This window comes from Palaemon carinicauda, chromosome 1 (assembly GCF_036898095.1).
Source record: "Palaemon carinicauda isolate YSFRI2023 chromosome 1, ASM3689809v2, whole genome shotgun sequence".
In the NCBI taxonomy this organism is placed as follows: domain Eukaryota; kingdom Metazoa; phylum Arthropoda; class Malacostraca; order Decapoda; family Palaemonidae; genus Palaemon; species Palaemon carinicauda.
Window position 1 is genome coordinate 303,869,196 of NC_090725.1, and position 25,676 is coordinate 303,894,871.

A 25,676-nucleotide genomic window follows, 5' to 3' on the forward strand; every position below is an offset into this window, starting at 1 on the left:
AAATCGGATGCCCTATTTTTGGCTATGATTGAAATGGATGTAGACTCGGCCTAATTTATTTCATTTCGTATTTAATTGACACTAAGAAAACTAATTTAGTAAGTATTGTATAACACGAAGAGAGAGAGAGAGAGAGAGAGAGAGAGAGAGAGAGAGAGAGAGAGAGAGAGAGAGAGAGAGAGAGAGAGAGAATCAGCTGTTGTAATCAAATGGCGTGTTTTTGTTTCGTGAGAATTTCATCGCCACGACTTTAACAACAACATACTGTACTGAACTTTACAGTATTATACAGACTACTGTAATATGATAAAGTAAAATATTTGTAATCTATTTTATATGAAATGGGGCTATTTTTGTTTTGTTTAAAATTTACATTTACGTATGTAAAACAACTCTCTCTCTCTCTCTCTCTCTCTCTCTCTCTCTCTCTCTCTCTCTCTCTCCTCTCTCTCTCTCTCTCTCTCTCTCTCTCTCTCTCGTAGATTGTTTTCCTGCTTTGCTACGTATGTATGATTTTATATAGATACGGTAAATAATATTTGTAATAACATATTTTATAAAAGCTTTTACTGTAATATCATTATTTATCACTTTCATCATGCGGGTTAAATTCCTTAGTTTGTTTACTGAGCGTACTTTATGACGCCGTCGTTTCAGGCGGCGTCATAAAGAAAAAAATTTCATTTGGAAGTCCTAAGAAAAATTAAGTAAAATATTAGTAATAACCAAATCAACATACTGTACTGAATAATCAATATAATTGATGCAAAAACTAACCTATAAACAGATGTGTAAATGCGTTTGTTTCTTCATTAGGATCAGAGATAAACGTAAACAAAACATTGGTTGCCATTTTTTATCGTGCTTTTTGGCGTGTTTAGGAAACGCATGATATAAAGTCGCCTTTAATATTTGTGCCTGTTTTAGTTTAGGGTACTGTATTACATGCATTAAGTGTTCTGTACATTAAAGGGTAGTTTGTTAACAGTACTACGTACAAGGGAAGGTTTTAAAAGTCTGAATATACATGTTAAATAAATAGGTAAATATGGTGTTACTACTTCGCGGATTTTCACCTATCGCGGCCGCGTCTGGAACCTATCTACCGCGATAAACGAGGGTTCACTGTAATAATAATAATAATGATGCTTTGGTCCTTTAAGAAATTGAGATGAAGTTTGTCCATAATAGAGATGGTATAATGTAGAGAGCTTGAGTATTTCACGCACACTACAGGGTATAGTTTCTACCCCATAGTATGAGTGGATTGGTCCCCAGTGGGGAGGACGTCAGAGGTTGCGAATGAGAAAATTTAGCTGTTTTATTTCAAGATGAAGAATCTCACACCTTATATTACCTCATCAGGAAAGTAATCAAAATAATCAAAATAAAGAATAAATATGACTTCATTGGTACGTTACTTTCCCCAGCTTTAACTATTTGTGTAAGTCTTGTTTTTCAGAAAATCAAACAATTGTTGTATTTTAAGGCAAAAGTATAAGTTGTATTTTTCATTACATTTATTTACTCACTTCTCTTGACGTACGTGGTATTTCATAAGTAAAGAGATCTTCAGCACACTTTATATGGACTGATGTTCCTTCCAGTGCCTTCTTGGCTTCCTGCTCAAGAATTGCTACAGTTTCCTCATTCTGTAATATTAGGGATTAGTGTCTCCATTATCAACGGCAGTACAATTTGATATCTTTATAATGAGCAATAGCTAGATAACAGATTAACAATAAAAGTTACCTTTTTTTTCTGGAAGACGGTGATCTCTACTGTACGCTCAGAGTGGTGCCCTATAGGAAGTGCTAGAAGCTCTTTGTACTATCAGTACTTTAATTTCATTTGTGCTGCCCTCTGATCTATTGCAACCAACCTGGACAACTTTTCCAACTGTCTGGTTCTAATTTTTACCATTCACCTATAAACAAATCTTTGAACCAGCTATATGAGTTTAAGAAATGTAACCCAATGATCTTGTAAAACTACTGTACGGTACTTTAGAGAAGAACATAACTTTCCTATTTTTCTTATACTGTACACTGCCTATTTAAAAGGCAGTGTTTTGTTTTATCTTATGCAAATGAAACTATTTTTATTTCTAAATGCAGTATTACAAATTTTTTCCTTTTTCTTTATAAATGGCTGCAGTTTCCATAAACCTACAGGGAAACTTCACACACTTAAAAATCACCTACCTGACTGTCTTCAGAAACCCTTCCATATCTCTGAGAGAAGTGGTTGAGTATTAGCATCTTTGCATTTATGCTCTTAGCAAATTCAGCCGCTTGACTAGAAGTCGAGTGTCCAAATTCTGCAGCTTTCTCCTTTAGAGATTCGTCAAAGGTTGCTTCATGAACGACAACATCGCAGCCTCTGTCATTACTGCTGCGCATGAAATATTAGTAAATTATATATTCACACAGTAAACAAATATTCTTTATAGATTCACCAATAACAATAAATTAAAACATACTCTAAGTCAACGTATGTACTGGACTTTTAGTTTCCAAAATCCTTTTAAAAATACTGTAGATAAATTCAAATGGTGTTTTGCATTGCAAACTATTTTTTTCCAATAGTGTACAAACAACAAAATAAATTATGATGAAAACCATCAATTGTAGATTATCACTACAAGTAAATTCATCAATTCTATGGAAGGGAAAATTTATAAGTGAATTTTAAGTGTTTTCTTCTATACTACTTAATTCATGGAGATCCCATGGAGGAGTAAATAGAAGAGTGTTCCATGTAATTATATACTGTATAAATATATGGAATGCAGAGAAAATACAATCTGAATAAATCCTCTCAAGTTGAATGAATAGGAATTAAATGCCAAAAATAAGTCTGAGAGCTTTGTCTTCTACAAAAGGTCCTATGGTACATCTGGGGAATGATGGCACGGAGACTTGAAGTTAAAAACACTCTTGAGAACAGTGTTGAATTGCAGCATCAAAGATGCATTTATATATACATCTAAATATAAAGAAATAATACAGTATGCGTGGAATGAATTGATGCCTTAACCCAAGGTTCACACCTTTTTATTCAAAAAGTTTTGGATCCTCACAAAAAGCGTGTAACGAACCGATGTTTTCTCTGGACGTAGTGTCAACAATTGGGGAGACTTTAGCATATGCTTTGTTTACCTCAGTTGCACTTGGTTCTTTGAGGCAATCGGAATTTGTTTTTTTGTGTCACGCTTTTTGTCCCCTTTTGGGTTCGTGTTACCCTCCAATTGTGCCTTATAAATACTCTTTACCATGCCTAAACAGACCATGGATAAGAAAAAATGCATTAAAATAGTCACATTGTTCAAAACAAACCATAAATTACTGGAAGTATCGAGTTTCACTGGTGTGAAGCCACAACCAGTGCAGCGCTTGATCAAGTGCTATCATGAATCTGGGGAGGCTTGCATTCCTGCCCATTTGCCAAAGCCTGGTGAACCCCGTAAGATGACTTTAAGGACCAGAAAACTTATTGATAGACAAGTAAGGAAGGATCCTTGCTTTACATAAGTTTTCTGGTCCCTAAAGTTGTCTAACGGGGTCTACCGGGATTTGGCAAAGGGGCAGGAACGCAAGCCTCCCCATATTCATGATAGCACTTGATCAAGCGCTGCACTGTTCGTGGCTTCACACCAGTAAGACTAGATATTTCCAGTAATTTATGGTTTGTTTTGAACAATATGACTATTTTAATGCATCTTTTCTTATCCATGGTCTGTTTAGGCATGGTAAGGGGTATATATAAGGCACAATTGGAGGGTAATACAAATCCAAAAGAGGACAAAAAGCGGGGCGCAAGCAAAACCAATTCCAATCGCCACAAGCAACCAAGTGCAACTGAGGTAAACAGCATATGCTAAAGTCTTCCCAATTGTTGACACTACATCCAGAGAAAACGTCGGCTTGTTACACTCTTTTTAGGGGGGACTTGTGAGGATCCAAGACTTTTTGAAAAAAGGTGTGAACCTTGGGTTAAGGCGTCAATTCATTCCACGCATACTGTATATGAAGCTGGAATTGTTTGAATGATCAAATGCTAAGGAACTTGAGAAATATCTTATAAATATTCTTTGAATGCTTTTACTCCGCAGAAGTAATGATTACATTGTAAAGACCCTCTTGTTTTGATGGTATACATTTTAACGGTAATGAGCATTTAGTATCTCTCTCTCTCTCTCTCTCTCTCTCTCTAAAAATAAAATTTTTAATATAAAATTCATTATATCAATATTTACCAAACATTCATCGTGCTGTACATTTTGCAAGCACAGCTTGGTTGACAAACTCAAAATTACAAGATTCGAAGTGGCTTTTTTATACTAGCCCTCATATCTTGTGCCTTCAGAACTAATAATAAATTAAATGGCTGCTAGAGGCTACCAACTTGGAACATTCTCATTCTTCCCCACTAGATGTGGGGAGGAGGGTTTGATCCAATGAATGTTGGATAAGCATTGAAATAATAAATCATATTTTATAAATTATGTTTATTTCAGTAAGTTTTACCAAGTATCCAATATGCTGATTTCCTTAGTAACAGGAAGGTGGGTAATAGCAGAGAATAGGGATTATTATCATTACTAGCTAAGCTACAACCCTAATGGGAGAAGCAGGATGCTACAAGCCCAAGACTTCAACAAGGAAAATAGCCCAATGAGGAAAGGAAATAAGGAAACATGGAATAGTGTGCTTGAAAGCAAGAGAACTTTACCCTACGATAGTGGAAGACCACAGTACAGAGGCTATGGCACTACCCAAGACTAGAGAACAACGGTTTGATTTTAGAGTGTCTTTCTCCAAGAAGAGTTGCTTATCATAGCTAAGGAGTCTCTTCTACCCTTATCAAATGGAAAGTAACCACTGAACAATAACAGTGCAATAGGTAACCCATTGACTGAAGAAATTTTTTTCACTTATCTTAGTGTTGTCAGGTGTATGAGGAAAGAGTAGAATGTGTAAAGAATAGGCCAGACTATTTAGTGTATGTGAAGTCAAAGGAAAAATGAGCAGTAAATAGAGAGAGATGTGATGCAGTGCTATCTAGCCAATCAAGGACCCAATATCTCTCATCATAGAAATCTATTCCGAGATACAAGATCATACATATACCAAGGCACTTCCCCCAATTTTGGGGGGTAGCCGACATCAAACAAATGAAACAAGAAAGGGGACCTCTCCTCTCTACATTCCTCCCAGCCTGACAAGGGACTCAACCGAGTTCGGCTGGTACTCCCGGGGTGCCACAGCCCACTCTCCACCATTATCCACCACAGATGAAGCTTCATAACGCTAAGTCCCCTACTGCTGCTACCTCCGTGGTCATCCAAGGCACCGGAGGAAGCAGCAGGGCCTACCGGAACTGCGTCACAATCGCTCGCCATTCATTCCTATTTCTAGCACGCTCTCTTGCCTCTCTCACATCTATCCTACTGTCACCCAGAGATTCCTTCACTCCATCCATTCACCCAAACCTTGGCCTCCCTCTTGTACTTCTCCCATCAACTCTTGCATTCATCACCTTCTTTAGCAGACAGGCATTTTCCATTCTCTCAACATGGCCAAACCACCTCAGCACATTCATATCCACTCTGGCTGCTAACTCATTTTTTACACCTGTTCTCACCCTCACTACTTCGTTCCTAACCCTATCTACTCGAGATACACCAGATACAAGATAAATATAAAAAATCTTTAAGTCTTACCCTGGATTCACCATCATAAGACTTGTTTCGAAGGAATCTGAGATTGGCAGAGGACTTGTAACTTCTCTAATTCCATTATTACAATGAGGTGACCTACAAGGTAGAGGGCTCCCTTTACCTTAGAGTATTACTCTACCACAAAGACCTTTACCAACCAGAACCAAAGGAGGGCATGTCAAAATAACCTTTTACAAGAAGTCAAGGTACTGACCTAACCACCTAAAAGTACCTTAGCTTACTCCCAATTTTGTCAAATCATACGAATAAACTATGCAAAATTATAAATTTTAGGAGAAATGTGTATTTTTCCTAGCTATATGAAATTGAGTCCTTTAATGCAGACGTCTTCAGTATGATCTGGAATGACCGTTTTGATTAATTAATGAGGTAGTCAGTTAAGGACAGGTGATGAGCTAAACCAATATGCCTCTCAAAGACGAGCCACTTTGACCTCTGAAGTGATACATGTAAATTAAAGACTCAGGTTTGTAGAGCAAAGAATACAAATTACTTCTAAAATTTGTTATTTGTTCCTAAACGTATAAAAACCTTTTGTCATTATAGGAGACTCGCTCATCAGTGGGAGGAAGTCCTCCAGAACCAAAACTGGAAGGTTCTTCTTTTTCTCATAAATGTCATATTTCCAGGCCCCACAAAGGAGTGAGGACAATGATTCCAGCAACTTTCTTATAGTTATTCATTGGAAGGAATGAGTTTTTAGGGCCTGATAAGTGGGATGACATGTAATCTTAGCAATTGGCCTTGAATGAACCTGTCTTCTCATTTAGGAGAGATGCCAGATAATGTAATACCAGGCATATGATGACCAATGACTTTGGTATATATCTTCCTAAAAAACAAATGCAAATCTCATTTTATAAAAAAAAAAGTAACAGGACTATGTAAATCAATCACAGAGGGTTGCAAAGACATTCAAAACCTTGCAGAGGGGTTAAACTAAGAACAGTCAAGATACATTTAGGCATCAATGAGGCAAAGTTACTTCCTAACTGTATTAATTTTTATGTACAATTTCTTTTTAAATAAGGTCACTGCTACAATAGCTTTTCAGTTCGTCTCAGCTCGTATATTTCTTACTGTAGATTTTGGGTAAATTTATTTTCTAATCGAATGTTTCAATGTTATTAGAAAATATAAGTTAAAAAAATTAATGAAACAAACCTGACTAAATGAGCAAGAGGGGATGCATCACTTGTGTCTCCCAAAATGACCAAAGTTTTACCAGGAATCATTGATCCGACAGCCATATCTGGGGTGATTAGTTTACCATCTTCTGTTGTCACAGACTTTCCTTTCTTCAACTGTCCATATGCAGGACCTTCATGGTGACCAGAAAAAAGTTTAAAGTTGGTTAACAACGTGAAAGCAATAGATTTCAAATGGAAAATAAGAAAATTCTTAAAATTTATTTTGACATAGAGTACTCAAAATTATTTTCACTCATAATTAACCAAGCTACCACCAAGTTAAAACTACATACTGAATGCGCACTGCATTTCATGTCATATAGAAATTTATACCATTTTCTCTTTAAGAATATATGACACTAAATGTTTTACCCTAAAAGATCCTACTTTATCACAATCTAAAAATTTAAGTATCCTGGAGTATCAATACTGATAACTTTTGAGCTAAAAGAAATTGCTTAAAAATAACTGTTTACAACATTAAATATTGTAAGTGGTAATGAAAAAAGAAATAAAAATATACAGTAAAAGGCTAACCTGGTGGAAGGCCAAGTTCTATTAGTTTGTTCTTATCCAATGTACCGGGTCGACTCTTTTCATTTAAAACAAAACCAAAAGAAGGCACTCGGTGATGAATCCAACCAGCTACAGCATACCAGTTATCATCATCAAACCTGAAGAATAAAAAACAAATAAATAACATACTAATATACATAAGTTATATCATACAGGATGCACCATTAATAATGTTTACCAAAACAAAACAGATATTGAATATAAAGTATAAAAAGTACCATGTGGAGATTGTAAAAATATTTATGTGGGATAAACTAGCTCTTCTTAATGTCAAAGATTATATGAGCACCTAAGATCTGTCAGATATAGCTTTGAGAACTCAAGGATTTTTGTTCAACTTACACTCTTAGAGCATCAGATTAACTAGAGTGAGTCATCTTTGCTTTTTAAGTGTCTGTCTGAACAGGGAAAAGCATTTTAAATTGGCCATCACAAACCAAACAAATAATATAATTCATCCAAAGGACAATGGAAAGCCAACATAGTGGACAACACTCTTCTGAATACGATTATCGAAAGTTTAATCCAGCAAGACCAACCACCACTATCTTAAGTCAAGATCTTAACCTCCGATCCATTCAAGAATATGAAAAAAATTACCACACCTGAAAGGAATTAATTTTGACTAATCTTTCCACACCCCAACCACAATCTTTTTAGATTAACTGGAAATCAACATGATATTTTCATAATGAAATAAATTTTTGAACATACTTACCTGCTGGTTATATATAATAGCTTTTTATACTTCTGTCAGGCAGAAACTCAAAGCTCGCGGCAATCGCATAGATATGCCAGGTATACTCTAGCGCCACCACAAAGCTAGGTCAAACTATCCCTCCTAGTATCAGATTTTCCATGCCCATAGGTCTCTAGAGGGGAGGAAAGGGAGGATTTTAAATTATATAACCAGCGGGTAAGTATGTACAAAAATTTATTTTATTATGAAAATATCATTTTTAAACAGTTAAACTTACCCGCTGGTTATATATAATAGCTGATTGACACCCTTGGTGGCAGGTCAGAGACAGCAACATTAATGGAATTTCACTTAAGAGTTTAAAACAAAACTTAGCTTAAGGGTTTGTACCTATTCAGGAAGCTGACTTCAATGGTTCTCTGCATTAATAAGTCTGCTGTCCTTTGAGAACCAGCGATCCACCCAGGGGGCTGAAGAACTCTAGGAGCTGTCAAACGGTGAATAACCTATATGCTGACAGGACCTCAACTAATACCCTTATTCCGGGTGCTCTCAAGGAACAAATGACTACCTGACTAAATTAAAGATTGCGGAAGATTGTCTAACAATTTCCTCCAATCCTCAAAATATATACAAGTTCCAAGAGGAGAAATGGGTACTAGGGATTAAGGGAGTGTAGTGGTAGATCCTTCACCTACTACTGCATTCGCTGCTACGAATGGACCCAAAGTGTAGCAGTCCTCATAAAGTGTTTGGACACGTTTTAAATAATGTGATGCGAATACAGATTTACTTTTCCAAAACGTTGTATCCATTATACTTTGCAGAGAACGATTTTGTTTAAAAGCCACAGAAGTTGCCAGAGCTCTAACTTCATGAGTCTTAACTTTCAAGAGCTTAAGATCTGCCTCACAACACTGTGTGTGTGAGCTTCTTTAATTAAAAGTCTTATGAAATATGATAAGGCGTTTTTAGACATAGGTAAAGCAGGTTTTTTGACTGCACACCAAAGAGCTTCTGAACTTCCTCTTAAACCTTTAGTCCTGTCTAAATAGAACCTTAGTGCTCTAACAGGACAAAGAACCTTCTCCAATTCTTAACCCACCAAATCAGAGAGTTTAGCAATTTCGAAAGATTTCAGCCATGGGTGAGAAGGACGTTCGTTTTTGGCTAGAAAATCGAGCTGCAGGGAGCATATAGTTTTGCCGTTTCTAAAGCCAATGTTTTTGCTAAAAGCATGAACTTCACTGACCCTTTCAGCTGTTGCTAAGCTTACTAAAAATAAAGTTTTTAAAGTCAGATCTTTAACAAAAGTAGAGTTCGAAGGTTCGAATCTGCACCTCGTAAGAAATTTTAAAACCACGTCCAAATTCCAGGCTGGTGAATCCTGTTAACGTTTCTTAGAGGTTTCAAAGGATCTAAGGAGATCCTGAAGGTCCTTGTTATTCGAAAGGTCTAAATGTCTATGCCTGAAGACCACTGCTAACATACTCCTGTACCCTTTAATGGTTGAGGAGGAGAAACTGTGCCTTCTTCTAAGCTCTAAAAAGAAATCGGCAATTTGAGCTATAGAGGTACTGGATGAAGAAACTGAATTTGTTTTACACCATGCTCTAAAAACTTCCCACTTGGATTGGTACACCCTGATAGTAGAAGTTCTTCTTGCTCTAGCAATAGCCTTGGCTGCCTCCTTCGAAAATCCTCTAGATCTTGCGAGTTTTTCGATAGTCTGAAGGCAGTCAGACGTAGAGCTGAAAGGTTTAGATGGTTTCTTGCCAAGTGGGGTTGTCTGAGAAGATCTATTCTCAATGGCAAGCTTCTTGGAACATCCACCATCCATTCCAGTACCTCTGTGAAGCAACCTCTTGACGTCCAGAAGGGGGCTTATTAACGTCAATCTGGTTCCCTCGTGAGACAAACTTTTGTAGTACTCTGTGCAGCACTTTGAATGGAGGGAAAGCGTACACATCTAGGTGTGACCAGTCCATCAGGAACGCGTCTATGTGTGACGCCTCAAGATTCGGACCTGGGGAGCAATAATTCTCTAGGCTTTTGGTTTTTGAGGTTGCGAATAGATCTATAAGGAGGAGATCCCAAATCCGCCAAAGTTTCTTGTATACATCTAGATGCAGTGTCCACTCTGTGGGGAGAACTTGATTCCTCCTGCTGAGGCTGTCTGCCCTCACATTCTTTTCCCCTTGAATGAATCTTGTCAACAGGGATATCTTTCTTTGATGTGCCCAAACGAGAAGAGTTTTTGCTAACTTGTAAAGAGGCCTCGAATGCGTTCCCCTTGTTTCACTATGTAGGCCAAAGCTGTGGTATTGTCTGCATTGATTTGTATTACTTTCTTCTGTACTAGCTTCTCAAACCCCTTGAGAGTCAACAGGACTGCTAACAGGTCCTTTTGATTGATATGGAGACTTAGCTGTTGTTTTGTCCACAGACCCGAAATCTCTGACTTTCCTAGTGTTGCTCCCCACCCCGAGTCCGAGGCGTCGCAAAACAACACAAGGTCTGGGCTCTTTTGTTCCAAAGAGAGACCTTTCTGGAGCCTGTTTATGTTGTTTCATCAACGAAGGTACTCTTTTATCAGTTCCGTAAGAGGAATGCTCTCCTTGTCGAAGCTGTCCTCTTTGCTCCAATGGCAATTGAAATAGAACTGAAGGGGTCGTAAATTTAGTTTCCCCAGACATAAAAATTGTTCTAGTGAAGAGAGGGTTCCCAGGAGACTCATCCACTCCCTCACTGAACAAAACTTCTTCTTTAGAAAGTCAGACTGTGAATCTCCATCCCCAAATAAAGGATCTTCTGGGAAGGGATCAATTGAGACTTCTCTGCATTCACCAGAAGTCCTAGCTCCTCTGACAGACTCATTGTCAGACGCAAATCCTCCAGACAGCGATTGAGTGAAGGGGGCTCTTAGTAGCCAATCGTCCAAGTACAAGGAGGCTCTGATGCCTCTTGAGTGGAGCATGCTTGCCCCATTCATCATGATCTTTGTGAAGACTAGAGGGGCGGTGGTCAGGCCGAAGCATAAGGCCCGAAACTGGAATACTTCCTTCCTGTACACAAACCTTAGGTAACATTTGCAACTCGGGTGAATCGGGACATGAAAATAAGCATCCTGGAGGTCTAATGAGACCATCCAGTCGCCTTTCCTTACTGCCACAAGAACTGAACTCTGGGATTCCATAGCAAACTTTGTCTTCTGGACATAGTTGTTGAGGGCACTTACATCCAGGACTGGCCTCCATCCTCCCGAGTTCTTGGGAACCAGGAACAGCCTGTTGTAGAAGCCTGGCGATTTTAAGTCCCGTACCCTCTCTATCGCCTTCTTCTGTAGCAAGAGAGACGTTTGAAGCTGCATGGTCTGCCTCTTTGATTCTTCCTTGTATTTGGGAGAAAGATCCATCGGGTTTGAAATTAACGGGGGCTTCGAGATAAAAGGGATTTTGTATCCCTCCTTCAACACTAGGACGGACCATAGGTCCGCTCCCTTTTTCTCCCAGGCCTGCCAAAAATTGCTTAGGCTGGCCCCAACTGCTGTCTAAAGGTGAAGGCAGTCAGACTCTGCTTCTGCCTGACCTAGAACCTCTCTTTGTTCTGGCCCTTCTACTATCGGATCTGAAGCTGCCTCTACCGACTGTCCATCCACGAAAAAAACTTTGTTGTTTGAGGGAAGGTAGAATCCTCCTTGAACCCACGGCGTAGAAAGACGTTGGAAGAACCTTCCTTGCTGATTTAGAGACCAGGTCGTGTGTAGCCTTTAGAGTAAGGGCAGCAGCCACCTCCTTTAATAGTTCCTATGGGAAAAGAGAAGGAGAAAGAGGAGCATAAAGCAACTCTGACCTCTGGAACGGAGTGACTCCCATGGAGAGAAAAGAGCACATAGTTTCTCTCTTTTTAACAACTCCGGCTGTGAATAGGGCTGCTAATTCATTTGAGCCATCTCTTACAGCTTTGTCTATGCAGGACATTATATGGATAAGATTAGAAGTCTCAGGGACCTTTAAAGCAGAAACTTTCTTTCCCAAGGTACCCAGAGACCAGTCAAGAAAGTTAAAAACATCAAAAGCTCTATATATGCCCTTGAGAAGATGGTAAAACTCAGATATGGACCATAAAATCTTCGTTCTTCTCATAGCTAAGCGGCGAGAGGAGTCTACCAAACTCGAGAAGTCGCCCTGAGCACAGGCAGGAACTCCCAAGCCTAGGACACCACCTATTTCATACCATACGCTAGACTTGGAGGCTAACTTGGCTGGAGGAAAAGATAAGTTTGTCTTTCCTGAAACTCTCTTAGATTGCATCCAATTCTCCATCAACTTTAATGCCCTCTTAGAAGAGCGAGAGAGAACCATCTTAGTGAATCTTGACGTTTTTTATGATAATCCAACTGTAAACTCCAATGGAGGAGAGCGAGGGGCTAAAGGAGTAAAGCTGTCAGGAAATAATTCTGAAAAAATCAGCATAATCTTCTTGAGATCAACAGAATGTTGTGGTGTTTTATTTCCTTCCTCCTCTGAGGCAATGTCCAATGGCTCATCCAGGGAGGAATGATCATCCTGATCCTCTTCTGAAATAATTCCAGCTGGTGTAACCGCTTCTAGTTCTGAAAGGCGACGCTCGTGAGCACAAGCGTCAAGTCGTTCAGTTTGTTTGCCTACTTGGCGCTCAATAATATTGCGCTTGGCGTCACGTCCGTGCGCATGCTGTACTGAATCTGACTGATGTTTGGCGTCATGGTCTGCTTGACATGCGACGTCACGTTCTTTTTGTTTTAAGTCACGCTTAGCAAGGCGCGCCATATTACGTTCAGGCGCCTGGCGCGTGACTTCGCGCTCAACTGCCTGGCGCTTGTCGTCGCACCTGGAATGATGACTCTCGACGTTACGCTCACTCACTTGACGTTTGCTGTCAAGAGAAATAGGAACTCTATGAGCACTAACAGATTTAGTAGAAGCAGTTCCATCACCCCGCTCAACATCGCGTGTAAAGGTAGGCCGCCTGTGCGACATCACGTCACGATCGGAATCATGACGAATCAACGCTTTGCTGACAGCGGGCTGATAAGAATGCATAAACGTTGAGAGTTGCTGCTTCCTGTCAAGCAGCATAGACCACTTAGGATCAACTTCAGATGAAACAGGAGTCAAAACTTCCATAGAGAATTCGCCTTCTTCATCGCTCGCATAACGCTCCACATAATCGGGAGATGGAATCAAGTCTGATGGAAGCGGTGGTGCATGTACCGTAACACCAGACTCAGGAATAAGCTCTGACTCAGTCTGAATTATCCCCTTGTCAATTTCCGACATTTTGTTAGGACGTTTAAGAGGAGAACATTGAGCAGACAATTGAAAATGCTATGACGAATCCCAATGGCTACAGCCAGGCGCTTGCAGTGATGGATCGTGTAGCTGCGCGCCTTCATCCGCCTTTCTTTTAAGGGGTCTGGAAGCTTGACGCCAGACTTTGCCAGGCGTAGCTTCATCCGAGGATGAGGATAAAAAACTAACCTCACCTTTCCCATGGTGAGGGTGAGCGATCTGTGACATCGAGACAACAGGAACGCTCGAAGGTACGTCTGCGCGATTGATGACGCCTCTCGTTCCCTTTCGCCGATCGACTTTACTTCTCCCATGGGTTCGGGAGCTTGCAAGAGGTCTAAGGCAAGGTGAACGACAAGAACGCGCAGACGCATCCTCCACATCACTGAACACATTAATAGCATTATTAATATTACCACTTTTAAGCAGATTAACCTCGGACATAATTTGGTCTCTGTCCGCTGCTAGCGATTCCACCCTTGAACCAAGAGCCTGGATTGCTGTCATCATATCTTTCACTGTAGGCTCAGATTGAACAGAATTAGGTTCAGGATCTACCACTACAGGGGAAGAATTAGGTTCAATGACATTAGAAAATGATAAATCCCTTGATCGAGAGGAACTACATCTGATTCTATCTCTTTCTAGTTTGCGAGAGTAGCGTTCACAAGCCAACCACTGACTCTCGGATAATTCAAAATATTCTTGACATCTATCTTCAAAAATACAAATTTTACCCCTACATTTAATGCAAATTGTATGGGGATCAACAGAGGCTTTTGTAAGCCGAGTTTTACACCCTTTCACACACTTCCCATATGAAGGGGAGGGGTCAGCCAATTAGAAATGTAAATAGAGATCAAAATCAACCAAGGGTAAAAAAATAATTCAAATAATCCAATTCAATAGGTATTCAAAAGAATCCGTAAGCGAGTCCAATAATTGCGAAAGTTAAAACCAATAAACAACTGTACATCACCAAGAACGCTGTTAATTCCAGGTAAACGGCGAGTGAATTTCCAAAGCTGTTGCCAATATGGCGCTAGAAGAAAATCTGATACTAGGAGGGATAGTTTGACCTAGCTCCGTGGTGGTGCTAGCATATACCTGGCTTAACTATCTGATTGCCGCGAGTTTAGAATTTTCTGCCGGACAGAAGTATAAAGCTATTATATATAACCAGCGGGTAAGTTTAAATATTTAAAACTTCCCATTAATATATATAAACTACATCTATCAATTTCTTATCTCACTTTACACCGAGAAGAGAGCCAATGTATAATGTATTGGCCAAAATATAGTGCATAATGTGATTTCCTTAGTTTCTCTTATGGACAGATTTTCTTGCGGCAAAAGGGTCAATAGGTGACTCAAAAGGTTTTCCAGAGTAAATTCTTAGATCAAACAAGTAAGTTTCCTTTACTGACAGTTCCTTCAGAATATATTTGCAAGTAAGGAATATTCTTAGAAGACCATGAAGAGAATTGAAAATTGATCAACTATTCCATGAAGAAAATTGAAAATTGTTCAACTATTCAAGCGTTTTCCGGGCGGCAAAAGCAAATTGCAGCAGGCCAAAGGGCTCCAACAAAGAAAGTAGCTCAGTGAAGAAAATAAATTAGGGAGTAGCAAATAAACTATACATAAATAATGAAAAAAGATAGAATATTTTAATATCAATAACATTAAAATAAATCAGCCATTAAACTATAAAGTGAGACTTAAGTCAACCAGTAGAACAGAAAAGCATTTAAGCAAAGTTTGAACTTAGGTTCCACTGATTCAACTGCCTGATTAGGAATATCACTACACAATCTGGTAAAAGCTGGAATAAAACTTCCTTGTGATGGAAAAGACATGACTGTTAAAATTAACTGCATACCTAGTAGTAAGTACACAATGCTAGTCTGGAAAGATCTGAATGCAACAGATGATCTCAATTAGGAAAAATCTTATATAAAATACATAAAGAACTCACTGAACAAGTGTCAAGAATTAATATACAGACCAGGAATAAGAAATGTAATAGACCGTAAGTTTCTATCTCACCAATTAAGATGAAGGTCAGGAGGTGAAGACCAGACAGGTGAACAATATTACTAACTTTCAAACTAATTTGTATTTTTCCTTGGTATACAAATCTGAGTTCATATTTGAGAACTTTACTGAGAAAGACCTGGTCCTATTGTTAGCTACTCTCCTCTCAAAGTTTAAATCGATTTGTTTGTTTTATAAAGAAATGTCTTTCCTATAGTTCTCATTTATTAATGGTAAAATCTAAACTTATTTTTAAAATTAATATCTTTAAACATAGCGTAAGCTAAGAAGATAAAATATGTTCCGTTATACTTTCCATTCCTTTGCAATTTGTAAAAAATCATTATTATGTGAACCAGTGGTAAAAGAAAATGAAGGTTTGATAGGTTTGATTGATTAATGAGCTTATTGTTAGCTACTCTCCTCTGAAAGTTTACGTCAATTTGTTTATTTTATAAGGAAATGTCTGTCCTATAGTTCTCTTATTTTTTAATGGAAAAATCTGAACCTATTTTAAAAATAAATATCTTTAAACATAGCATGAGCTAAGAAGATGAAAACGTCCCATTATAATTTCCATTCCTTTCCAATTTGTAAAAAAAAAAAAAAAAAAAATGCTATGTGAACCAGTGGTAAAAGAATAAGAAAGTTTTGACAGCATTGATTGATTAATGAGATTGTAAGGACACCGATCCCTTCGTCGTCCAGAAAATCGACAAACTACTTATTTATTTAAATTCTCTCTTCGCCACACTGTGGTTTCCTATGTATATATATTCCGCTCTACCAGAGCTACGTTTTGATATATGTATCATTTCATAACATGTTTCTGTCAACCCATAATTCATATATTTGTAAGTGTAAGAAAACACATATATTTTGGCGGCCACTTCAATCTGACTTGGCGCCAACGTCATCCTACCTTTCCGTCCGCACCTTGTAATATACTTCCGTGCACATTCAAATAAAGTATCAGTTGATCTTGGTGACGCTTGTCTCACTGTCCTTACAACTGGTGACCCCGGAGCTGAAAGTAGCATCAGCGGTTTTGGCTTTGCCATTAACGGACTTATTACGGCCGTGCTACCTTCTACATACTCTGTTACCTTGGGCATGAACCTGCCATTGGTTCTCCCACACTTCGGTGAACGAAAGGCAGTAGGATGAGCTTAACCGACATATCAACTTCTCACCTCTTCGCCGACTCGTCGTCTGGCCACGATGCAGGAAGCAACACGCCCATCGCACCCAACGGCCTCGCCTCCACGCCCAAAGTCCAACTGCCGCCCTTTTCTCAACACAACACCGCTTCCTGGTTCCTGAGAGCGGACGTACTCTTCTGCGTCGCTAGACTCAGCGACTCCTGCGCCAAGGCTGACATCGTTCTCACCTCCATACCTGAAGAAGTATTCGACAAGATTTCCCCATGGCTCGACGCCCAGGCCGGCCAAGTTTCATACGACGACCTGAGAACGAAACTCATCGGTATCTACTCCCTCTCCGTCTCAGCAAGGGCACAGAAAGTACTGGACCTCGCCGGCAAGCCCATGGGTGACACCTTTCCTGTCGAGGCGTGGGACGAGCTAACCGGCCTGCTTATGCTCCCCGAAACAGACAGCAACGGCCGACGACGTGAGATTAGCTTATCTCGTGAAATCTTTCTTCGACGCCTACCACAGGACGTACGGGCCCAATTGACAGACGCCGACACGCTCCCGATGAACGAACTCCTGTCGAAGGCTCAGAAGCTCAACGAGGCCTCCAAAGCATCTCGCCTCGGAGCATCATCGTCATCACCGCCTCCGTTCTCCTCCTTCAGCAGCTGCTCTTCCATAGACTCCTCGGCAATGGCCCTCGAGGACGACGAGATCAACATTCTATCAAGAAAGAAACCACCGCAACCGACGCGACCAAACTCTACGCCTAACCCGGCATGGTGCTTCTACCACCAACAGTTCAGCAGTGACGCCAAGAAATGTAGAGCACCGTGCAGTTTCCCTAGAAGATGACGCCAGAAGCATCCACCTGCCACCATCGCAGCCGCAGTTAACCAAAACAAGATTGGTTTCTGTATCCTCGATACCATTTCCAACCGTAGACTCATGGTGGACACCGGCGCAATGCAGTCAACGTTCCCTCCTTCGAAGTCCGACCTAGACCGCGGTCCCGACAAAAACGCTCCCTCACTCATCGCCGCCAACGGATCTCCCATACAGTGCTATGGAATCAAGACCCTCAAGATATCTATCATGGGCCGTTCGTATTCTTGGCCCTTCGCTATCGCCGGTGCGGATTTCCTCGCCCACCATGGACTCCTCATCGACGTCGCTAACAGACGTCTCATCGACACGGGAACCTGCCAGTCTCGCGCCCTAGAACACGGCCCTGCAACAATGTCCGTATCCGCCGTGACGACGCACCCCTACGCCGACCTCCTACGAGAGTTTCCCGAGGTTTTCAAGCCCAAGCTCCGACACTCGCCAGGTTCCCCGTCCAAGCATGGTATCTACCACCACATGACAACGACAGGACCTCCCACTCACGCCAAATTCCGCCGCCTCCCGCCTCAGAAACTGAAGGATGCCAAACGCACCTTCGAGGACATGGAACGCATGGGTACTGTATCTGTAAGAAAGCATCAAGCCCCTGGGCATCACCTCTGCACATGGTTAAAAAGCCGGACGGGTCCTGGAGACCTTGCGGCGACTACAGGCGCCTCAACCTCATCACAACGGCCGATCATTACCCGCTGCCCAACATGCAGGACCTAACGAACGCGTTGCACGGCGCAAAGTTTTTTACCAAGATGGATCTCCTCAAGTCTTACTTCCAGGTCCCCGTATTCCCGGAAGATATCCCGAAAACTGCCATTGTAACGCCGTTCGGATCCTACACCTTCACATACTCAACCTTTGGTCTACACAACGCCGGGGCGACTTTCCAACGACTAATGGATAGCATTCTGGATGACCTACCTTTCTGCGTCTGCTACGTCGACGACATCCTGATATTCTCGAAAACCAAGGAGGAACACCGGGGACACGTCCGCACCGTCCTGAAGCGCCTACAGGAGAACGGCCTAGTCGTACGCTTCGACAAATGCACGTTCGGTGCGGAGGGAGTCGATTTCCTTGGTCACCGCGTATCCTCGCGTGGGGTAAAGCCCATGACAACCAAAGTCGACGCCATCAGGAAGTTCCCAACGCCTACGACCGTCTGCCAACTTCAGGAGTTCTTGGGAATGGTCAATTACTACAGGCACTTCATCCCCAACATCGCACAAACCCTGTCACCCCTCGACGACGTCCTGAAAGGAAAAGCAAAAAAACTCGAGTGGGGCTTGCCCTAGCAACAGGCATTCGCTCGAACGAAGGATGCCCTTGCGAATGCCACCACCCTGGCTCATTTCGACGACAACGCGCCCCTGCGACTAACGACCGACGCCAGCAACGTCGCCTGCGGGGCTGTGCTTGAGCAACTCGTCGATGGTTCTCTTCGACCGCTGGCATTCTTCAGCAAGAAATTGAAACCCGCCGAAACAAGATACAGCACCTTCGATAGGGAACTCCTCGCCGTCTACCTCGCCGTCCGCCACTTCAGGCACATCTTGGAGGGTACCCCCTTCATGATCGCAACGGATCATCAACCCCTCGTACACGCCTTCACGAAATCGACGGGCGCATGGTCATCCCGACAACAACGTCATCTCGCATCAATCGCCGAATTCGGGTGCACCATACGTTACGTCCCAGGAAAGAAAAACCCAGTCGCAGACGCCCTTTCAAGGATTGAAATTGACGCGATCCACCTGGGAATCGACTACGCCAATCTCGCAACCGAACAACGCACTGACCGAAAAGCACAGGTTCACCTGACGGAGCCATCCGCGCTCAAAATAAGTGCGATTCCCCTCGGACCAGCAGGAGTAACTATTCTTTGCGACACCAGCACGGGGCGCCCTCGTCCCTGGGTACCAGCCTCCTGCAGAAGGAAAATAGTCGATATCATCCATGGACTTTCGCACCCCTCAGGACGCACCACCGCTCGCCTTCTGTCGGAAAAGTTTGTCTGGCCAGGGATAAAAAAGGACGCCCGGGAATGGGCGAAGTCATGTATCAACTGCCAGTCAAGCAAGGTCAGCCGTCACACCGAATCGGGGGTGGGCGATTTTCCCCAGCCAAAAAGACGTTTCGGCCATATACACATCGATGTTGTGGGACCACTGCCCCCTTCTGGATCCGCTCGCTACCTACTTACGATCATCGATCGCTCCACGAGGTGGTTGGAGGCATCGCCCATGACCGAAGCTACAACTCAAGCATGTGCCGAAGCCCTCCTGTCAAGCTGGGTGAGCAGGTTTGGCGAATCTGATGGGGACAACGCTCCACAGCACCACGGCATACAACCCCGCGGCAAACGGCATGGTCGAAAGAACTTACCGCTCCCTCAAGGCGTCCCTGATGGCGAGCTGCACCGACGGGGACTGGAAATCACGAGTTCCTTGGGTACTCCTCGGCCTTCGCACTGCTCCTCGCGCAGACGGCGAACCTTCGCCCGCCGAAAAAGTTTACGGGGAAGCGCTCGCAGTGCCTGGCGAATTCTTTCCCTCATCAACCGACGACACGCAGCTGGATCACCTAAGGGAAATCGCCAGGAAGTTCAGGCCGTGTCTCAAAACTTACCAGGACAGAACCAAGCACTTCAAGCCAAAAAGCCTGGATGACTGCAGGTACGTTTTCGTTCGTGTCGACGCTCATCGACAACCACTGACTAGGCCTTATCGAGGTCCCTACCGGGTAATTAAAAAGACAACGAAAGCCTTCCTTCTCGACGTCCATGGTCAAGAGGACTGGGTCTCAATAGACCGCGTGAAACCAGCGTTTCTCGAAGGAAGCGACACCGCCTCCGCTGGACCTGGCAGACCCAGAGTTCCGCCTCAAAACAAGCCGCCCGACGAAAGAAAAATCATCAAACGACGACAAGAGGAAGAGATCCTTACACCGACCGCCAGCGCGCCCCTCCGTTCAAGAACAAGAGGAACCCTCTGACGCCCGAAGAGATACGAAGATTAATCATCAGCCCTCTACGCCGCCCAATGTCTTGGGGGGGAAGTACTTGTAAGGACACCAATCCCTTCGTCGTCCAGAAAATCTACAAACTACTTATTTATTTAAATTCTCTCTTCGCCACACTGTGGTTTCCTATGTATATATATTCCGCTCTACCAGAGCTACGTTTTGATATATGTATCGTTTCATAACATGTTTCTGTCAACCCATAATTCATATATTTGTAAGTGTAAGAAAACATATATTTTGGCGGGCACTTCAATCTGACTTGGCGCCAACGTCATCCTACCTTTCCGTCCGCACCTTGTAATATACTTCCGTGCACATTCAAATAAAGTATCAGTTGATCTTGGTGACGCTTGTCTCACTGTCCTTACAAGATAACTGAATTGACTGCCAGTAAAAAGAAATTTTATTTCCTGTTTGACCAACAAGTTTAATACTAAAAAATCAAAATCAGAGCTCAGTATAATTGAACACATTTCATATCATCATGTGATGATAATTCTATTACATATGATTGAATAAATTCCAAAATTTTTCTATATCCCTAGGGTTACTGTCTAATAGACCATTAAACTTCACATTGAACATCAAAGGGTCTTCATAAATCATCAATACGAACCACATTTATTTTTTGAATCCCAATGCTACTAAACTGACCTAAGCGGAGAAGATATATCCTGAATGGGGGGACAGAAAAATGAAGCAGGGGGAACAGGAAGCCCTGGAAATTTTGCATTCTGCACTAAAACTAGAATTTACAAATCTGGAAGACATTACTCTATTATTCCTGACTGGAAATGAACACTATATAACATCTACAACTTGCAGTATAGTAATATTATACTCTATTGCTTGTGTCAGAGCTATGATTTCAGAAATAATCTATCTATCAATTCCCTCAATTCTGTGAGGTAGCCAACATAAAAAAATTTTTTTTTTTTTCTTTTCATCATTTCATTTTGCCTGACGAGGAACTCAAGATGATTTTGGCTGGTATGGCTAGGTTGCCACAGCCCACCCTCCCACGTTTTCCACCACAAAAGAAGCTTCATACACTGAATCCCTTACTGCCGCTACCTCAGCAGTCACCAAGATGACCTGGGGTAGCAGCAGAATGAGATATAAAAAAACAGTGGCAGCTTGTAGAGGACACTGTTTAATCAACTCACTTGTTTCACTGGAAAAATAAATGGTTCCACATATTGTACTTCATTTCAACAACTTTTCTTTTATCTATTACAGTATTTTGGCCAAAAATATTTATTCTTAAATGAATAGCACATGAATCACAAGTAGTTTTATTGAAATAATCAAATATACAAATGAATGGAAAGACAAGAAAACATTCTTCACAACTATGCTAAGTTTTCAGCTGAGGGTTACTAAGGCTTAGGAAGCATGTGTACTATTCACTTGTCAAAGACAAACACTCATCTTCCTTTGGAGAGAGTTCCTCTGAGAAGTGTATTATAGTAAATGAAACGGCACAATATGGTATGATTTTGCTGTAAAAAATTAAAGGATAAAGTAATGACATTAAGAAAAGTGTAGCCAGCTGATGCTGAAAATAAGTTGGAGAGACCACAAGAAAAATGAAATAGTACTAAGAATAGCTGGAGAAGAGAGAACCCTAACTACAACAACAAAGAGAAGGCAGAAAAACTGGATAGGACACATTTCAAGAGATGGGTTATAGGACATTATAGAAAGTAAATTTGAAGGACAAAGACCATGAGGAAGGAAAAGGAAGTCCATGCTAGATGACCTGATGGGGGGGAGAAGGCCAAGAGCCAAAAGAGGTGGCCATGAATAGAGAATTATGGAGGGAGACTCATTCTTGAAGGACCTGCCTTAGGGTAGAACACTATAGTAGTAGTAGTAGTAGCTGGTTGTAGCTATTCACCCAATACAGAACAATCTGGTTGAGTTATTTAGGACTTCAGGACTTCACCATCATGAGGCTCAATACTACACAGTATTCTAAAAGTTTTATTCCAGCTGTGACCAAGACGAGGAATGATCTTCCTAATCAGGTAGTTCAATCGGTAGAACTTCAAAAGTTCAAAGTTGCAGCAAATGTTATGTTGAACAGGCTGACTTGAGTAAGTTTCTCGTTTGTATATGACATATGTTTTGATGTTATTTTTTTTAAATAGTTTATAGTAAATATTTTCTCGTATTGTTTATTGGTTTCCTTATTTCCTTTCTTCACTGGGCCATTTTGCCCTATTGGAGACCTTGGGCTTACAGCATCTTGCTTTTCCAACTAAGGTTGTAGCCTAGCTAATAATAATAATAATAATAATAATAATAATAATAATAATAATAATAATAATAATAATAATAATAATAATAGTAACAACGACAATCCAATCAATAAATGATTGAATACTTACAGCTTCCAGTGAACATTTCCGTCACTATCTTCATCAGGACAAATCAACGACCCTGGCAGTTCGCTTGGGTGAGTAACAGAAGGGGCAGAGTGATCAACATCCCACTCGTCCCAGTTTTCCAAATACTGATCTTTGACAGGTACAAGCTCATGAATCTAAAATAAGCATTCATACTTTAACAATTAACATGTAGTTTTTTATACTACATTAGATACAATTGTCAATATAATGATAGTTTTTATTTTTTATTTCAGACTATCCAAAAAAAGTGAAAAAAGTACTCAACCCTTGCAAGAAGTGACTACATAAGGTTGACAACTGCCCAAAATGGTGACTTGTGGTCATCACAAAAGTTATTTGGTTTAATCATACTGGTGTTTTAGGTAGTGATGTTGCAAAGTATAATTTATGATACTAGTTAGATCAGTAAAATTTATGTATACCAAATGAGTATTGTAGTGATGTTGCAAAGTATAATTTATGATACTAATTAGATCAGTAAAATTTATGTATACCAAATGAGTATATAGTAAGAGTCCTAACTTTAAAATATATCCTTCAGGTTTTGTTTATGATCTCAACAAAATTACACAATTCAACTGAAATTCTATGCAATGTAATTGGCAGATCTTTTAGTATCATATAATACAATAACTACATCGACTATTACTATTGAAAATACCTATAATAAATATTACAAAAATACTTTGAATAAGATACAATTTTAATTTTTCAATCAGATTTATTATTCAAATAATTACCCAGAATTCCTCGTGCTATATATGCTTTGCAAGTGGAGCTTAGTTGACAACACTAAAAAATTGGAGGATTAGTAATGGGCTTGTATGACCAGGCCTCCCATACCTATATCTCGATAACTACTACTAATGTAATGTATACTTCATGGTTGCTAGACGCTTCCATCTTGAATTCCTTATTATTTCTTTGTCCCCAATTGATGTGGGGAGGAGAACGTGATCCAATGCCTCTTGAATAAGTATCAAATTGTTAAATTTTACCAAATGTTCGTTGTGCTAATTCCTACATTATCCAGAAGGTGGGCAGTGGTAGATAATAATAGCCATAAAAAATCACGAAAATACTCTGTAAGACTCCTTCTTTATTCCAAAGAAGCACCATCTCCACAGGACCAAGATTTCTTGGAAGGAGAGGACCAATGTCGGGAAGACCTGTCATATAAAGTATTAACCAATGGTGATTGTGAGATAGAGCCCACTGTTCCCTCTCTGCATTGCCCTGAATGCAGAGAGCGAGAAGAGGACTGATCGGGCTCATGATCTTTTAGCGCCTGATCAGGGGGGAGCATAGAACTCCTACATTGGACCAAATTCCTTGACATTCCCAAGAAAGTAAACAGGCTAGTCAGTTATAAGGACTTCCTCCCTCCTAAAGATAAGGCTCCTATTAAAGGACGAAAGTTTTCATTTTGTATGAACAAATTACAAATTCTTAAAAGAATTTGTATTTTTCCTAACTATACAAACCTGAGTCATTCAACCACAAGCCATAGGTTTGAAGTCAAAGTGTACTGAGTGGGTTTCCCCGCCACCAGCCAATAAGTACGTATACCTTGTTATAATTTTACCACCCCAGTTTCAGCTACTGTATGCTAAAAATATACTTCAATTAAGGGACGCAGGTGTGTATCCTGTAGTTAGAAAAAATACAAATTACAGAACTTTTATATTTCTTTATATTACAGAATAATGGTTTGCATCTAGCGTAGGAACAAAGTATTGTATTATTACAAATACTTCCAGCAGGAAGGTAATATATAACTTACTCGATATTTAAATTGCAATGGAGACCTTGAAAGACTGAGGGAGGTATACACGAATCTTCTTAGTCCTTGGGGACCATACAAGTCAACAACTGGTGTCCCCTTTGCCTCTAGTTCTTCCTTAGACATACCAATCTGAGATGATATTGTGCAAAGCAGACCCGGAAGTCCAAACAAATGATCTCCATGAAGATGAGTAATAAATATCTTATTAATTCTCTGTCTTGACACTGTCACCTTCTGTACCTGAATCTGTGTTCCCTCGCCACAGTCAAAAAGCCACACACTACCATCTGAAATTATGAGTATTTCTTCTGTATTAACCCTTTTACCCCCAAAGGACGTACTGGTATGATTCACAAAATTCATCCCTTTACCCCCGGTACGTCCTTGCAAAAAACTGCTATTTCCATTTTTTTTGCATATTTTTGATAATTTTTTGAGAAACTTCAGGCATTTTCCAAGAGAATGAGACCAACGTGACCTCTCTATGAAAAAAATTAAGGCTGTTAGAGCAATTTGAAAAAAATATACTGCAAAATGTACTTGAAAAAAAATAAACCCTGAGGGTTAAGGGTTGGAAAGTTCCAAATAGCCTGGGGGTAAAAGGGTTAACATGTACATAGAGAAAGGTTCTAAAAAGTTGTTTGTAAGTAAAAATTTTTAAATTATGGCCTAGGTAGGCTTCACTTAACTTTCATACCTACGATTTTCATCTGCAAAAGTCAACAAATAGACCTTTGTCTTGCTTTATGAATTAGATTATATAAAATTGTTTTATTCCAGTATTTCATTGTGAACTTTTGATACAATATCCAAGATTTA

The 25,676-nt window shown here is 40.6% G+C and overlaps 1 protein-coding gene across 3 annotated transcripts in view; it reads right to left on the bottom strand.

Moving 5' to 3' along the window:
- Positions 1 to 1,482: 1,482 nt before the first annotated feature.
- LOC137645448 (zinc phosphodiesterase ELAC protein 1-like) overlaps positions 1,483 to 25,676 on the bottom strand; it is a 35,699-nt gene continuing 11,505 nt past the window's right edge. Inside the window, exons 3-9 of one of the 3 annotated variants that reach the window (XR_011045302.1) lie at positions 24,855 to 25,144; positions 23,051 to 23,205; positions 7,471 to 7,607; positions 6,908 to 7,064; positions 2,205 to 2,394; positions 1,753 to 1,939; positions 1,528 to 1,652 (exon numbers count right to left, since the gene is read on the bottom strand). Coding sequence is in view for 2 of the 3 variants with exons in the window: in XM_068378255.1 (XP_068234356.1) it covers positions 1,521 to 1,652; positions 2,205 to 2,394; positions 6,908 to 7,064; positions 7,471 to 7,607; positions 23,051 to 23,205; positions 24,855 to 25,144 (1,061 nt within the window). In the remaining variant the exon portion in view is untranslated. Of the gene's footprint in view, positions 1,653 to 1,752; positions 1,940 to 2,204; positions 2,395 to 6,907; positions 7,065 to 7,470; positions 7,608 to 23,050; positions 23,206 to 24,854; positions 25,145 to 25,676 lie in introns of all 3 variants that reach the window. The other 2 variants (XM_068378261.1, XM_068378255.1) reach the window with 2 other exon arrangements.